The 18,720-nt window shown below is 34.5% G+C and overlaps 1 protein-coding gene across 2 annotated transcripts in view; it reads left to right on the top strand.

Moving 5' to 3' along the window:
• TEX11 (testis expressed 11) overlaps nt 1-18,720 on the top strand; it is a 255,862-nt gene that overhangs the window by 206,365 nt on the left and 30,777 nt on the right. The window contains exons 24-25 of one of the 2 annotated variants that reach the window (XM_075999567.1): nt 1,476-1,592; nt 13,080-13,152. In XM_075999567.1, the coding sequence (XP_075855682.1) occupies nt 1,476-1,592; nt 13,080-13,152 (190 nt within the window). Of the gene's footprint in view, nt 1-1,475; nt 1,598-13,079; nt 13,153-18,720 lie in introns of both variants that reach the window. The other variant, XM_075999568.1, reaches the window with a different exon arrangement.

Genomic DNA, 18,720 nt, shown 5'->3' with positions numbered 1-18,720 from the left:
GGAGTGGAATATCGGAGCAGTTGTCAATTACCAACACTTTAGGAAGGGTTTGGGAAATAAGTCTGTAGTCTGAATATAGAATAAGGATCTGGGGACAGCAGGGGATAAAAAAGGAGATAAGAAGCTTGTGCCACCTTTAAAACTTTTTCTAGAGCAAGTTTTGTGTGTAATTTGTAAGTTTGTTATTCAATTATAAGCATTTTTATTTTATTTATTTATTTATTTTTTTGAGACAGAGTCTTACTCTGTTGCCCGGGCTAGAGTGCTGTGGCGTCAGCCTAGCTCACAGCAACCTCCAACTCCTGGGCTCAAGCCATCCTCCTGCCTTAGCCTCCTGAGTAGCTGGGGCTACAGGCATGCGCCACCATGCCCAGCTAATTGTTTCTATATATTTTTAGTTGGCCAATTAATTTCTTTCTATTTTTAGTAGAGACGGGGTCTTGCTCTTGCTCAGGCTAGTTTTGAACTCCTGACCTTGAGCGATCCTCCTGCCTTGGCCTCCGAGAGTGCTAGGATTACTGAGCCACCGTGCCCGGCCTATAAGCATTTGTATATAGTCACTAGCATCCAAGGTAGAGGTTAAATGCCAGAAAGTGGACCAAGCATTGATGGATTAAAGAATATCCCTGATACACTACAGGAGTACACAGTACGCTATGCTGAGGTCAATTAAATGTTAAGAATTTTAATGCTGGAAGAAATGTAGAGATAATCTAGCACAACTCCCTCATCTCACAAAGGAATAACTTAGACCTAAAGAGACTGGTTGTCTTGAAATGCTATTAATTCAATGATGGTGATGATTATGATCACTACATGTTTGGAGAGGTCAAGAAATAGTCTTTGCAAGATTAAGTGTAATTACCACTTTAATTAGGTGAAATAAATTAGTTTTAGTTTTGACATTTGTGATAACACTTTTAGGACTGGCATGTAAGAATCCAAGTGGCCTAGAGTTTTATTATAATGGTTGGGAGTTTTTGCTAAAACTAGAGGACAAGGTTAATGATGAGGTTATGCATAATGCCTGTCAAGATTTGTCTCTTTCAGACAAATGTTGAAGAAAATGTCTCTTTCAACCATGACAATATATGTACTAATTTTGGCTCTATTCAGTACATAAGAGAAATCTATTTGCCAAGGGAAAAATTGCTTAGAAATTACAGCATAAACCAAGAAGTAAATCACTAGATAGAAATACAGGGGCAAATGATAGTATTTGTCACTGGGAAAGATAGGAAAACTATGAAGAAATGAAGCCTTTTATCTCCAGGAAGGTACTAAAAACAATGGAAAGTAATATAAAATTAAAACTGTAAATCAGTGTTATAGTCTATATCATTTCTGTGGTGACATGTGCTTTTCCAGCTGAATTTTCTCATTCAGACAGGATGTTGCTAATTTTCATTTTGATTGTTTGTGTTCACCTGGCAGAATTCTCACTATTCACTGATGTTCTGGTTGTTTCTTATCAGCTGTCCCAGTTTTGTCCTTCTGATCAAGTAATTCTGATTGCACAGAAAACATGTTTACTTATGGCAGCTGCAGTTGATCTAGAGCAAGGGAGAAAAGCTTCAACAACGTTTGAACAGGTAATGTGCAACCTTCAAAGAAAAAACAAGAGTTCAGTGCACTATTTGATATGTTTGCCTTCCCTGATGTAGTTCTTTTTTATTCTCTCTAAATACTTTCTTCCATTCCAGCAGCACCTTGATTTCAAAGGTTTGTAATGGCTAATTACTTCCTAAGGAAAGGTTATATTTGGCTTGACCTCTTCTTTTAAGAAGATTGAATATCTCTTCTTTTAAAATGCCCCTTTCTGTGGACCAGTCTTTCCAAATATATTTTTAAATGTTTTTTATCTTCATTGTCTCCCTGTGATTACATATGGTCCATTGGAGTGTTTCCCCTACTTTTGTTTCTTTGTACACGTCTTCCAAGGAAGAATTCATCTATTTCCAGAACTTTGTAGCTATCCAAAATTATTTACTTAGCTTGTTTTTTCAATCAATTGCATTTGCTTTCTTTGTCTCACAGCCTTTAATATCTCATCATTAACTCAATTTCGCCAAGACAGAATTACTTACCTTGCCTGAATTCCCCTGTCATATTCTTAAATATTACCCCTTTAGGAGCTGGCAATATCACAGTCTCCTATACACTAGATTATTGGTTTGCCTTTATCTCTTTACCTTCTTTCTCTCAAACTAAGAAAATTGTCTCCAAGTTAGACCAATAGCCTTTTTGTGTGTGATTTTTAAGATCTAGGTCCTCTCTCTACTTGATTTATCTGGACAAAGAGAACTTCCTAATTGCCCATATTTGTCAGCTTCTCTTCTCTCCAATCCATGTAAATAAAATCTTTCTATTTATTCTTCTCCTGTTAATCTCTTCTTTTTTATTTTATTTATTTGTTTTTTATTTCAGCATATTACGGGGGTACAAACACTTTGGTTACATAAATTGCCTTTACACTGTCTAAGTCAGATCTACAAGTGTGCCCATCCCCCAGAGAGTGAATCTCTTATTTTATATTATTCTTTAGATCTGAAACAAACTCTAACCAGATCTCTGCCAGTGTATTTCCCTTCCTTTCCCTTCCCTTGTTGAGTTCAGCTCAAGAAAACATTTCAGCACCCAAGCACTATGCTAGGTACTGGGGATACAGAGATAAAGAAGACAAAATCCTTGTTTATGAGAAGTAAAGTGCCCTCTCTTAAGAAGTCTTTCCATTTTAAAAGATGATAAAATAATCTACCTGTCCCAGAGCAAAACAAACAAGAAAACAATTCTGCTTCTTAACAGGTAAAGGTAAATGTAATTTAATTCTCAATAGGAACTTTTGATTTACTAAAAAATAGTAATAAATCTTGTTTTTATATAATGCTTTTAACTTTCTAAAAGTTCTTCCTTTTCAGTTTGTAGTCCTGAGTTTTTTAAATTTTTTTCTCTCAGTGAATAGAGATCAAATTGACATGAGGGAAATTTCATACACTCTTCAGGATAGTCCTTAATTATTTTCTTTGTTTCTAACAAATGTTCTTTTTTATTGTATGTTCTTTCCCTTGTATACATCTATGTTTCCTAGGAACTCTGTAACTTAGTAACCCTTCTATAATCTTTGCTTTAGAAAGGATGTCTATTTAGATAACTGAAAATATACTTCTGTCTTTCATCATCTAAATGTGTTTCCTATGGATCCAGGGGTCCTCAAACTTTTTAAACAGGGGGCCAGTTCACTGTCCCTAAGACCGCTGAAGAGTGTGACACACATTCCACACATGCGGACTGTGGGCCCAGGGTGAGTCGGCTGCTAAGCAGGACAGGTAGCAGTGGCAAAAACACCCAGCAGGACCGATAAATGTCCTCGGTGAGCCGCATGTTGGCCTGTGGGCCGTAGTTTGAGGATGCCTGGATTAGTCTGTGGTACTCTGTCTCTCTATAGCATACTTCTTGAATTCTATTATATATATATGCTCCCTCTTCTGTAAACCCTCATAAATTGGGATGTTTCCAAGTAAATAGGTGATGAAGGAATATAAATAGACTGCATACTCCTATCAACATTGTCTCTATTCTTCTCAGTATGAGTTAGGAGAAGTGAGGATACTTTAAAAACATATAGTAATTGTAACTTGTCAAGGAGCTATATCTTTTTCCTAGAATAAGGCTGGGTAAACTACTGCCAACTGGCCAAATCAGGCCCATGGCCTGTTTTTGTACAGCATGAGAGCTAAGAATAGTTTTTACATTTTTTGCATTTGTAAAAGGTTGTAATTAAAAATGAAAAATACATGAAAAAGAGCATATGTGACTGGCAAAGCCTAAAATATTTACTGTCTAGCCTTTTATAGAAAGGCTAGATCCCTGTCCTAGATTATTATTATTATTATTTATTTTTTTATTTTTATTTTTTTGAGACAGAGTCTCACTTTGTTGCCCAAGCTAGAGTGAGTGCCCTGGCATCAGCCTAGCTCACAGCAACCTCAAACTCCTGGGCTCAAGCAATCCTCCTGCCTCAGCCTCTCAAGTAGCTGGGACTACAGGCATGCACCACCGTGCCTGGCTAATTTTTTTCTATATATATTAGTTGGCCGATTAATTTCTTTCTATTTATAGCCTCACTCTTGCTCAGGCTAGTTTCGAACTCCTGACCTCAAGCAATCCGCCTGCCTTGGCCTCCCAGAGTGCTGGGATTACAGGCGTGAGCCACCGTGCCCAGCCCTAGATTATTTTTTAACAGACTTATTGAAGTATAATTCATAGGCGTATGAATTCACCCATTCAAATGTATAATTTAATGGTCTTTAAAATATTCACAGAATTGTGCAATTATCAATGCAATCTAATTTTAGAACATTTTCATCGCCATAAAAAGAAGCCCTTTACCCAATAGTAGTCACTCCTCATCTTTACCACCAGCACTAGGCAACCACTAACCTATTTTCTGTCTTTATAGATTTGCCTATTCTAGGTATTTCATATAAATGTCATCATAAAATTTATAGTCTTTTCTTATTGGCTCCTTTTATAAATCTTTAAATTATGTTTTCATGTTTCTTCATGTTTTAATGTGTATCAGTATTTCATTCCTTTTTATGACAATAATATTTCATTGTATGGATATACCACATTTTGTTTATCCATTCATTCATTCATGGGCATTTATGTTGTTTCCAATTTTCAGCTTTTATGAATAATGCTGTGATGAACATTCATGTACAAATTTTGTGTGGACGTTTTCATTTCTTTTGAGTATATACCTAAGAGTGGAATTGCTGAGTCATATGGTAACTGTGTTTAATCATTTGAAGAACTGCCAGAGTTTTCCAAAGTAGATGCACCATTTGACATTCCCACCAGCACTGAATGAGGGTTCTAATTTCTCTACTTCCTTATTACCACTTGTTATTAGGATTTTTGGATTATAGCCATCCTAGTCAGTATAAAGTGATATCTCATTATGGTTTTTTTTTAATCCCTGTCCTGAAATAATGTAATCTCATTATGGTTTTGATTTGTATTTCCCTAATGACTAATGAAGTCTAACATCTTTTCATGTGCTTATTGACCATTTGTGTATCTTATTTGGAAAATGTCTATTGAATTTTTTTTGCTCATTTTTAATTGGGCTATTTGTTTTTTTTACCATGAGTTGTAATAATCCTTTAGATATTTTTGATATTAGACTCATCAAATATATGATTTGCGATTATTTTATCCCATTCTGTGGGTTGTCTTTTCCCTTTCTTGCTAGTACTCCTTGAAACATATTTTTAATTTTGATAATATCCATTTTATTTATTTTGTTGTTATTGCTTGTGCTTTTGGTATCATATCTAAGACCATTTCCTAATCCAAAGTCATAAAAGTTTACCTCTATGTTTTCTTCTAAGAGTTTTATATTTTCAGCTCTTATACTTAGGTCTATGAGCCATTTTGAGTTAATTTTGTGTGTGGTGTGAAATAAGAATCTGATTTTATTATTTTGCATTTGAATATCCATTTGTCATAGGAATACTGTTGAAGACTATTGTTTCTCATTGAATTATCTTGGCATCATTGTTGAAAATCAACTTACCATAATGAGATTTATTTCTAGAATTTCAATTTGATTCCATTGATGTCTATGCCTAACCTTATGACAATACCACGCTGTTTTAATTTTTATAGCCTTGTAGTAAGTTTTGAAATAGGAAGTTGTTAATCCTCTACCTTTGTTCTTATTTTTCTTTCTTTCTTTCTTTTTTTTTTTTTTTTCTGAGACAGAGTCTTGCTCTGTTGTGCCAGGTAGAGTACAATGGCATCATTGTAGCTCACTGCAACCTCAAACTCCTGAGTTCAACCAATCCTTTTTCCTCAGCCTCCTGAGTAGCTAGGACTACAGGCATGCACCACCATGCCTGGCCTTATTTTTCAAGATTGTTTTGGCTATTCTGGGTCCCTTGAATTTCCATGTTAACATTAGGATCAATCTATTGATTTCTGCACAAAAGCCAGCTGTGATTTTGATAGGGGTTATATTGAACTGTTTATCAGTTTGAGTAGTATTGTGATCTTAATAATATTAAGGCTTCTGATCCATGAATATGAGCTATCCTTCCATTTATTTAGGTTTTAATTTTTCAACAATGTTTCATAGTTTGCGGATTATAGATTTTTCACTTCTTTACTTTTTGTAGTTTATTTGGATTTTCTGTTTCCTCTTGAATCAATTTCAGTAGTTTTATCATTCTAGAAATTTATCCACTACATCTAATTTATCTAATTCATTGGCCTACAGTTTTTCATAGTATTCCCATATAATCCTTTTTTATTTCTGTAAGGTCAGTAGTGATGCCTCTTCTTTCCATCCTAATTTTGTGTCTTCTCTCTTTTTTTCTTGGTCAATATAGACAAAGGTTTGTCAATTTTGTTGATCTTTTTCAAGGACTAACTTTTTTTTCCTATTGTGTTTCTAGTCTCTATTTCATTAATTTCTACTCTGGTATTTATTATTTTCTTCTCTTTGCTTGCTTAAGGTTTAATTTTCTTTTGCTTTTCCAATTTCTTAAAGTAGATCTTTAGGTTATTGATTTGAGATATCTCTTTTTTTAGTATCAACTTTTACAGCTATAATATAAATTTTCCTCTACGAACTGCATTATCTACATCCCCAAAATTTTGGTATGCTGTGTTTTTCTTTTCATTCATCTGAAAATATTTTCTCATTTTCATTGTGATTTCTTATTTGATCCATGGGTTATTAAGGCATCTGTTGTTCAATAGCCACATATTTGTGAATTTCCCAAATCTTTTTCTTTTATTGATTTCTAATTTTTTTCCACTGTGGTCAGAATACATACTTTGTATGACTTCAGTTATTTTAAATTTATTTGAAGTTTGTGTTATGGCCTATCATATGGACTATCTTGGAGAAAGTGCTATATGAGCTTGAGAAGAATGTTTATTCTGCTTGGGTTGGTGGAATGTTTTATGGATCTCTGTTAGGGCTGGTAGGTTTATAGTGTTGTTCAAATCTTGTATATCCTTGATGATTTTCTGCCTAGTTATTTTATTCTTTATTTAAAGTGGGGTATTGGCTGGGTGTGTGGATTACACCTGTAGTCCTAGCACTTTGGGAGGCTGAGGTGGAAGGATCACTTGAGGCCAGGAGTTTGAGACCAGTCTGAGCAAGAGCAAGACCCCGTCTCTATTAAAAATAGAAAAAAATTAGCCAGGCATGATGGTACATGCTTATAGTCCTAGTTACTTGGGAGGCTGATGCAGGAGGATCGCTTTCAGCCCAGAAGCTTGAAGTTGCAGTGAGCTATGATGATCCCACTGCACTCTAGCCTGGGCAACAGAGCAAGACCCTATGTCAAAAAAAAAAGTGCAATATCACTGGCTGGGCACAGTAGCTCATGCCTGTAATCCCAGCATTTTGGGAGGCTGAAGTGGGAGGATTGCATGAGGCCAGGAGTTCATGACCAGCCTGAGCAAGAGGAAGACCCTGTCTCTACAAAATCTAGAAAAATTAGCCAGGCATGGTGGCATGAACCTGTAGTCCCAGCTACTCAGGAAGCCGAGGCAGGAGGATCTTTTGAGCCCAGAAATTTGATGTTGCAGTGAGCTATGATGATGCCACTGCGCTATAGCCCAGGCAGTAGAACAATACCCTGTCTCAAAAAAAAAAAAATTGGGGTCTTGAAGTCTGCAACTTTTATTGTTGAATTGTCTATTTCTCCCTTCAATTCTGTCCATTTTTACTTCATGTATTTTGGGGCTCTATTGCTAGGTGCATATATGTTTATAATTGCTATATATTCCTGATGGATTGGCTCTTTTAGCATTATAAAATTTCCCTCTTTGTCTTCAGTAATTTTTTGTTTTAAAGTCTATTTTTGTCTTATATTAGTATTGTTACTCTAACATTTTTATGGCCAATGCTTCCACAGCATAGCTTTTTCCCTTTTATAATCAACTTACGTGTATCTTTGAATCTAATGCATGTCTCCTGTAGACAGAATATATTTGGATTACGTTTTTTCATACAATGTGACTATCTTTGCCTTTTATTAGATTGTTTACTCCAGTCACATTTAATGTTAATATTTTTGTGGTTGAATTTACTTCTGCCATTTTACTTTTTAGTTTCTGTATGTCTCTTATATTTTTTGTTCCTGTTTTTCTCCTTTATGCCTTTCTTTTGTGGATGTTTTCTAAAGTAACATTTTAGTTCCTTTAATGACTTTTTACACAATATTTTTTTAGTTACTTTCTTAGTGGTCACTCTAGGGCTTACAATGGAAATCTCTTTTTTTTTTTCTTTTAAAGAGATGGAGTCTCACGAGGTGCGGTAGCTCAGGAGGCTGAGGTGGAAAGATCACTTAAAGGCCAGGAGTTTGAGAGCAACCTGGATGACCTCATCTCTAAAATTATTTTAAAAGGTATCCAGGTATGGTGGCATGCGCTTATAGTCCTAGCTATTTCGGAGACTGAAATGGGAGAGTCACTTGCGCCCGGGAGTTCAAGGCTGCAGTGTGTTATGATCGTGCCACTATACTCCAGCCTGAGCAACAGAGCTAGGTTTCATCTCTAAAAAAATTAAAATAAAAAGATAAAGAGTGACAGAGTCTTGCTTTGTTGCTCAGGCTGGTCTTGAACTCCTGGACTCTAGTAATCCTCCTGCCTTAGCCTCTGGAAGGGCTGGGACTACAGGCATGTATCACCATGCTCAGCTTGCAATATAGATCTTAATTTATCAGGATCTACCTCAAGTTATGAATGTTATTCCAGTAAGACATAGAAATGTTATTCCTACTAGCTCTCTTTTCTTTTTTGTACTATTGTTATACATATTTCATCTATATGTGTTTCGAACACAATAATACATCTTATTGTATCACTTAATATAATTTTTTGTCATTTAAATAAACTTACAGAAGAAAGGAGAAGAAGTATATATTATGGCTTTTTATATCAACCATCTTATTTACTATTTCTGCTTCTCTTCATTTTTTTCCTGTAGATTAGAGTTACCATATGGTCTCATTTCCTTACTCCAAAACAGCTTTCTTCCCACCTGCCTCTTTCGTGCTGTTATTGTCAAATATATTACATTTCTATATGTTATAGGCCCAACAATACATATATACACATATATGTGTGTGTATAATGCAATTGCTTTAAAACAGTTAAAAGAAGAAAAAAATCTGCATTTATACTATCTTTTATAATTACATGGTTACTTTTATTGGTACTTTATTTTTTTTTTTATTCAATTCTTTATTTTTTCATTTGAATTCAAATTACTGTCTGGTGTCACTTGTTTTCAGCCTGAAAGATCTTCTCTTAGCAACAAATTTTCTCAGCTCTTGTTTATCTGGGAATGTCTTTATTTCACTTTAAGTTCTGAGTGATAGTTTTGCTGGGTAATAGATTATAAGTGGACTGTTATTTTCTTTGATCACTTTGTATCCCACTGCTTTCTGGCCTCTACTGTTTTTAATGAGAAATCAGTTGCTAATCTTAAATGGGATTCCCATCTATGTAATGAATCATTTTTCTCTTGCTACTTTCAAATTTTTCTCTTTGTCTTTGTCATTTATTGTTTTAACTGTAATGTATCTGGGTTGGATCTCTGCATTGATTCATCCTACCTAGAGTTTGTTGGGTTTCTCGGATGTGTAGATGAATGTTTTTCATTAAAATTGGGAGTTTTCTAGCCATTTTTTAAAACTACTTTTTTCTCCTCTGTTCTATCCTTTTGGTAATTCCATTGTGTATATGTTGGTGTGCTTAGTGGTGTCCCCATTTTACTGAGACTTTGTTTATTTTTCTTCTTTTTCATTATGCTCTTCATATTGCATAATCTGTATTGATCTATCTTGATGTTTGCTAATTCCTTCTTCTGCCAACTTAAACCTAGTGTTGATCCCCTCTAGTGAATTTTTTATTTCAGTTATTATAGACCTCAATCCCAGAATTTTCATTTGATTTTTATAATTTCTATCTCTTCATTGTGATTCTACATTTAATAAACACTATTGTCAAACCTCCCTTCTCTCTTTTTTTTCTTCCCCCGTCCCCCCAAGATAGGGTTTCACTCTATTGCCCTGGGGTAGAGTGCAATGGTGTCATCATAGCTCACTGCAACCTCCAATCCTGGGCTCAAGCAATCCTCCTTCTGCTTCAGCCTCCTGAGTAACTGATGCTTGCCACCATGCCCAGCAATTTTTTTTTTAATTTCAGATGTTTTTTATTCAAAGGTTCTCAAAATAAATAAAACAGAAAAGCTAACAATATGATCAAATGTACAGTTCAAAAATGTCTTTTGGCATTTAACAACAAGTCCTAGGAAAGAAAACTACAGAGTTATCTTGAACCGGACAAATAAGTTACCACTGGCAAGTTTGTGGCACTAGTAAAACAAAGATAAAAACTTAACTCTCTTGATCATATAGATATCTCTATGAAAATCTTTTTTTTTCAATCTGTACAAAAGGTCTTTCTTCATAAATTAATTTTTTTTATAATTTAATGGCTGTCTACTATGTGATGTTTAACTGATTTTTTTTTTTATGTACAGAGGTTATGTTTCCCAAATCTTACCCAGACGAGTATGGCACTTAGTGCAGACATTTCTAGCAGCAGACTTCACCTCTCCTCTATCTGAGCTATCAAATTTCTATCTTAACTAATGCAAAAATATCAAGTAGTGAGAGACCCGGTTTATAAATGTACTAGGTACACAGAGGGTGCTGCGTTCAGTCTGGACTTTCACAAAGCAGTAATATTCCAGGGAGCATAGAACCAATAATACCACAACTTTAAAAAAAAAAAAAGGAAACAAAAACAAAAACAAATTTCTCTTATGACTATGTAATTTTCACTAGAATCTACACTTCTCAGAGCAGCAAGGACTTTTGAAACTATGAAATGTCACTGACATCTATAATCAAATACAAGCATAAAATTTAAGAACTAAAAAATTGTCTGCTAAGTTTAACATCTGGGCCTTTTCAAAGTCAGTTGCTATTTCCTGCTTTTTTTCCTGTGTATGGGTCACATTCTCCTGTTTCTTTGTATATCTTGTAATTTTTTGTTGAAAACTGGGCATTTTAGATAATATATTATAGCATCTTTGGGTACTTATCTCTGTGTGGGTCGTGTTGTTGTTAATGTTTGCTTGTTTATTTGTTTAGTGAATTGGCTGGGCTAGTTCAGTTACATCTATTTCTCCCATAATATTTAGACTCTACTATCACTCCTCAGAAGGCACAGTCTGTGCTTGGGAAGTCACTCTGACCTTCCCTGCTAATAACGGATGACAGTGGTTTTAGCAGTGTTCTTTTTTACTATCTCTTTCCCTGATCTCCCTGTAGATTTAAGCTCTAGATGGTCTTCTATTGTTATCACGTCCAGCTGTTAGTCTTGACTAATTGCTAGGTGATTGGTCTGTTTGTATGTATGTGTGTTTTGAAAATACTCTTGGGCATAAATTGCTTCACAGCCTGTTCCATTAAAATAAGGCAAAGATATACAATGTAACCCAAAGGTCGAAAAAAGAAAAAACAAACAAACTTTTAACGGGTGGTGGCAGATGGGAGGGGGGAGGAGGGGAAGAATTTATACTTACAAAATAGGTGCGATGCGCACCACCTGGGGGTAGGACACGCTTGATGTTTTGGCAAGGCAGGGGGTGGGGGTAGGAATGGCAGGGACAATATATGTAACCCTAACAATATTTGTACCCCCATAATATGATAAAATAAAATAAAATTTAAAAAAAAACTAGCACAACCAGGATATAAAAAAAAAAGAAAGAAAGAAAATGTTTTTGTACTGCTGTACAATATGTATTTTAGGCTAAGTGTTATTACAAAAGAGTCAAAAGTTTTAAAAAATAAAAAAGTTTGTTTATAAAGTAAAAAAAAAAAAGAAGGCCCCTTTGAAGGAGTAGCGATCTTCTTAGTTATCTCTTCACTGGGTTCACTCTGTGAACTTCTAGTTGTTCCTTTGTTTTATTTGTTGATATCATTGAGCTACTAGCTTCCTCATAATTTGCTCATTACCAGAATCTCCATGATTTTTTACAGTGTCCTTAGACTTGAACTTCCCCAGGCTCTGTTCCAATTAGTCATTTCCTTTAGGGAGTGCTACAAGTTCACTCTCCTAATGACCTGCCTCTCATACTGGGCAGAAACTCTGAAGCACTGTTTTAGAGCTAGGGGCAGGGATAGTGGCCCACTTCTCTCAGAGTGATAGTCCAGCTCTTTGAGTGGAGGACTAGGTAACAGTTGTAGTCCCTGATATTCTTGGCTTGCCTCTCCCAGCATGGAAATTATCCTTATAAGCAAGCTGAGATGAGAGCAACTGAGACCCTGTATTCTGAACCTACCATTCCTGGGGTAGAGCTTTTGCCCTACAAATGGGAGCTGGGCAGAGAAGGACAGCTCCAAGGCCTCTCAGCTATGCTTCTTTATAATAGACCTTCTACAATACAGACCTGGGGTGACGAGAAGTGTGGTAAATCTGGCCCTCCTGGGAATCCCTAGTCTGGAAGCTAGGGATAGAGAGAGTCCCAGCTCCTTGGCCACAGCTACCTAAAGTAGTGCTTACATCACACTGAGCTGGGGGTTGGTGAATGGGTCACCGCCTCTCACTGTTCTTACTGGGTATTAGTAAATTTCCTGGAATAAACATTTCTCCATTTTCTCTATGCCCTCAGGGTAATTTTCTGAGCCTTTATATGATGTTTTATAATTCTTACCAGTTATGATTATTTGGCTGAGGAGAGGATCCATGGATCTCCTCACACCACCATTCTGAAAGCATTTCTCTTCTGTTCTAGATTATTAAAAAAAATTGACAGTGCTCAAGGTTTTCCATTTAATCCTCATTTTCTGGGGAAAATAAGGAAAAGTACAAATAGAGGCTAATATTTCTATATAAACCCAAAATGTTCAGTTTAAACTATCACTTTTCTATCATTTTATTTTTAGCTGTTTTTAATGAAAATGATATGAGATTATATTACTTTGATTAAAGTTCTTTTTTGTTGAGACTAATTATCTTGCTGCATTTTTGCCAAATAGACCAGGTTACTAAATCGTGCACTTGAGCAGATCCATAAATACAACGACATCTGGAATCTCCTGAAACAAACAGGTATGGTAAAAACTGGAAGTTCGATAACACAGTTATGAAGGGAGTTTAGAATCTGAATTACCAAGTTTTTGTCACCAAATGATTATTTAAGAACTGATTTTTCTCCACTGTATGTCAGTATTTTGAATCCATAACACACTGCTTGGAGTAAGAATATTTTTTAATTTTCTTTTTATGAAAATATAACATTTAATATTTTATTGTTCAACATGTCATTATTGCTCTTTGGTTGTTAGATTCAATGTCTAATTTAATCAAGCTTTAACTCTGATAAATGTAGGCAAATCACAGTCAAGATATCAGATATTGCTAATATTTTCTTATAAAATGATCTAAATAGTAGTCAACCTTTTGAAGTATATAATAGCTTGATACTGTTTTCTCATTAAAGATGATATTGTCTTTTAGGTTTAGATGGACATTTTTATAGTGTCCATTTTTTCCTGTTTTAGATTTTGTTAAAATCAGTGGATATTGAATTGAATTACATGCCTTTTCAGATTTTATAGAGGTAATCATATGATTTTTCTCTGTTGAACTATTAATACATTGAATTATAATAATAGATTTCCTAAAACTAAGTCATCATTGCATTCTTGCAATAAACCCTATTTTGTCATGGTGTGTTCTTATTTTAATATGTTGATGAATTCTGTTTCCTAACATTTAGAAATTATTGGTCTATCATTTTCTTTTTGTGCGTGTGTCATGTCTTTGACAGATTTTGGTATCAAATTATAGGAATTATAAGGAGGAACATAAACATATAAAATTTAATTTACCTCTTTCAAGCTATGACAGTTATTTAAATGAATGAAAACAAAAAGTAAAGATAGAGAAGACCTAAATAAAATACTTACTATAGAAGATTTAATGGAAATATACTCCATAGCCTGAAAATATACTCTGTATCCTGAAAACAGAAAACACATATTCTTTTTATATGCCCTTTGAATATTTACAAAATTGATGACAAGGAAAACCTCAGTAAATTCTAAGACACATAAATAAAATAGACATTATCTGATCACAATGCAAAAATTAGATATTAATAATGAAATCATAAAAAGCACCCTACCACCTCGACATTTTTAAAAACCAAAGCTACATAATACCTAGAAAATAATGATAATTAAAATACCTCATACCAAAATCTAAAGTGCTAAAGCAGTACTCAGAGCAAACTTCATCATCTCAATGACATTTATTAACAAAAGTATGTCAGAATACTAGCTGTCCATTAAAAAATCAATTTCTTCTTTCTAGGAATGCAACTAGACTATATATATAGAGAGGGATAAAGATCTCTCTCTCCCTATGTATATATAGATCTATATCTACAATCTAGTTATATGTTTATATAAATACATATATATATGCAACTAGACTAGCTATAGATATAGAGACAGAGATATAAATATGTAGATAAAAATATATATCTATGTGTATAGTCTAGTTATGTGTGTGTGTATATACACACAGATACAGTCTAGCTGTGTTCCTAGAACACACACAAACACACAGTCATTAGGGAATTTTAAATTAGAACCATAATAAGATACTACTACACATCTATTAGAATGACCAAATCCAAAACACTGACAATACCAAATGCTGGTGAGGATACAGAGCAACAGGAGCTCTCATTCGTTGCTGGCAGGAATGCAAAATGGTATAGCCACTATGGAAGACAGTTTGGTGTTTCTTACAAAATTAACGTAGTTTTACCATATGACCCAGCAATCACACTCCTTTTGGTGTTTACCTAAAAGAGTGAAAACCTATAACCACCCCAAAACCTGCATGGGGATGTTTATAGCAGCTTTATTCACAATTGCCAAAACTTGAAAGCAACCGAGATGTCCTTTAACAGCTGAATGGATGTTTTAAAATGTGGTACAGTCATGCAATGAAATATTATTCAGCACTATCAAGCCACAAAATATATGGAGGAACCTTAAATACGTATTACTGAGTGAAAGTAGCCAATGTGGAAAAAGCTACATATTGTATGATTACAAATATTTGATATTCTGTAAAAGGCAAAACTGTGGAAACAGTAAAACATCAGTGGTTGGCCAGGAATTTGGGGGAAGGGAGGGAGGGAAGATTAGGCGGGGCACAGGGAATTTTTAGGGCAGGGAAACTATTCTGTATGATACTATAATGGTGGATACATGTCATTATACATTTGTCAAAACCCATAAAATGTATAACATGTAGAGTGAACCCTAATGTAAATTATGGGTTTTGAAAATGATGCATCAATGTTGGTTCATCAATTCTAACTAATGTACCAAATCAATGTGGGACGTTGATAGTAGGGGATGCTGAGGGAGGAAGTGCAAGGGTATGTGGGAACTCTATGTACTTTCTGTACAGTTTTACTGTGAATCTAAAACTGATTTTAAAAGTAATATCCATTAATCAAAATATATATATATATGGTAACAGAACATACCCTACTAGGAAATGGGTTAGTGTTGAATATTCTGTGTTAGTTTTTTCTGGAACATAGTGTACTTTTCCAACATGTAGATTCAAGTATTCCTCTATTTCTAGAAAATTTTCTGGATTTATGTTTTTAGCCATTTGTTTTTATTCCATCATTTTAATTTTTTCCTTTGGAGACTCTATGCATGTTTTGGATCTCCTTTGCCAATCTTTCGTGCCTATTGTTTTGTCTTCCACATCTCTATTTTTAAAATTTGGACTTCTATTTCTATTATTTTGTTTTTTTGAACACATGTCAAGGATTTTCTTAACTCATTAATTAGCAAGGGAACCAGTAAGATGTTGTGATTGGTTCAAAAGAGAAAACACCTACATGGGCAATTAAGAATGTTGAAATAAATTTATAACTAGATGCAAAACTGGTCAATATCCACAGAGAAATGACCAATTTCATCTCCATGGAACACAATTCACCTGCATTTCTATAGACAAGAATCATTTGCATTACTAACAGTTTTCTACAACTTACTGAGTTGAAAATGACTCAAAGATAATTTAGGTAGAGGTAACTCTGAAGGGTATGCTAGATAGAACACACAGTAATTTTTCCCCCTGTTTTGAAGTCTTTCATAATTTTTCTTGGATAGTCTTCTATCTACCACCCTCATAATAACCTCAGAGAAATAGTATTCATTATCACAAAACAGACTCGCTTCATTAGATTTGCCCAGATTATTTACATAGGTACAGCACAAGTATTAATTAACCAAATAGGCCTCCTTGGGTTTACTTTGCAAATCTAGAGATATATAGTGTTAACAGCTACTAAGTCCACAGATTTAACTTCTGTCTAGATGTTTTTACAGAGAATCTCAGAATGTACTTCTAAAAGTCTCTTCTTACATGCTATTCCAAACCTGGGTAACCAAGTCCAAGAAACTCTCTCCATCAGATTTCACTTGTTGAACTTATAAATTTGGGGAAAGTGATCTCTCCTCAAGGTCCTCCAAATTTACTAAGGTTCCTGGCCTGCCAGAAAGTAAGTGAATTTCCCACCACTTTTAAGATTGGGAGATACCACAACAATTCCCTAAGAGGGTTTATAAGCATTTGCTCCATACAGTTTAGGTAAAGTCAGCCTTGTCCCTTAAAAGTAGCTTGTCATACTAGATTATGTATCATTTTAATTATGATACTCTAGGTAGGGCCTTGGTTACACAATCAATTTTTACAATTATATCTTGGTGAAAAAAGGACAGATTCTTATAGAACCAATGTAAATAACTATGTTGCTATGAAAAGCAGGGAAACTTAGTAAGAGTTTCTGAATTCAGGAGTAAGGGGACGGATGGGGAAGAGGTCAGTGAGAATCATATCATTTTAAAATATTTTAATTTATAGAAGCAGCATCTACTAAATTGTTTTGAGTTACAAATAGCTTATGAAGAAAGAGGAATGGTTTCCTAATATATTCAGGAAATAGAACATTAAAACAACATCAACTATTCCAAACAAATAACCACAGTACAATTACCCTCATCAATTTATTTGGTCCCATGTAATTAGTGTTCTGCTGGATCTTGGGTTAATAGTCTGCTATTATAAAGCTATATGCTTCTGAACTCAAAAACAGAAATTCCTGGAAATCCTGACTTGGTTCCCTGATATGGTCTGAAATTTGTTTATGCAGCGTCGACTCAGAAACCTGTACCCAAGAGTCTATTCTGACATGTCAATAGTTTGAAGTAGCTAGCTAGTACAGTCCTTTTCTATGAAGCACTGAGACTGACCTTTGTTGAAAATACAAACTCTGGCCTATATCTTATAGCAGGGTCTTCATGCAAGCACCAGAGGTTTGGTTTTTTTTTTTTAAGTCTATACATTTGCTCTATATTTAATGGCTGTGGTTAATTTAAGGTAACCAATAATATCAGAATGAAGGAAGGTAAAATTATCGGGCTATAGTACATAACTATTTGATGAGAGTTCTTTGTGGAAAAATATATATAATATAAAATTGGGTTGTTTCTCTTTTTGTTGTTGAGTTGTAGGATTTCTTTATATATTCTGCATATTAAACTCTTATAAGGTATATGATTTGCAAATACTTTCTCCTATTCTATATGTTGTCTTTCACTTTCTTGATAATGTTCTTTGAGGTACAAAAGTTTTTAATTTTATGAAGTTCATTTTATCTACCATTTCTTTTGTTGCTCATACTTTTGGTATCATATCTAAGAATCTATTGCCAAATCCAAGGTCATGAAGATTTACCCCTACGTATTCTTCTAAGAGTTTATGGCTTTAGTTGATATGTTTAGGTCAGTGATCCATTTTGAGTTCATTTTTGTACTCAGTGATGTGATAGGCTTCCGACTTCATTATTTTGCCCGTGGAAATCTACTTGCTGATGCACCATTTATTGAAGAGACTATTCTTTTCCCCTTTTAATGATCTTGACACCCTTGTTGAAAATCAATTGGCCATAGATGTATTGGCTTATTACTGGACTCTCAATTCTATTCCGTTGGTCTATATGTCTGTCCTTATGGTAGTACCATACCATTTTGATTACTGTAGCTTTTTGTAATAAGTTTTGAAATAGAGAAGTGTTGATCCTTCAACTTTGTTCTTCTTTTTCAAGATTGTTTGGACTTTTGGGGCCACTTACAATTCCATATAAATTTGAGGATTGTGAAATTTCTGCAAAAAGAGGCTGTTGGAATTTTGATAGGGATTGCTTAGGGTAGTATTGACATCTTAATATTAAGTATTCTAATCCATAAACATGGGCTGTCTTTTCGTTTATTTAGGTCTTTAATGTCCTTCATAAGTATTTTATAGTTATCAGTATACAGTTCTTTCACCTCCCTGGCTAAATTTGTTCTTTTTGGTGCTATTGTAAATGAATTGTTTTCTTAGTTTCCTTTTTGGATTGTTCATTGCTGATGTATAGAAATACAACTGATATTTGCGTGTTGATTTTACACCTGCAACTTTGCTGAATTCATAGCTTTCTTATTGTTTCTTTGGCATTTTCTGTACATAGGATCATGTTATCTGTGAACAGTGATACTTTCACTTCTTCCTTTCCAATTTGAATGCCTTTTATTT

The sequence above is a fragment of the Microcebus murinus genome, chromosome X, assembly GCF_040939455.1.
Source record: "Microcebus murinus isolate Inina chromosome X, M.murinus_Inina_mat1.0, whole genome shotgun sequence".
NCBI classification, from domain to species: domain Eukaryota; kingdom Metazoa; phylum Chordata; class Mammalia; order Primates; family Cheirogaleidae; genus Microcebus; species Microcebus murinus.
This window is presented reverse-complemented; position numbering and strand designations above follow the sequence as displayed.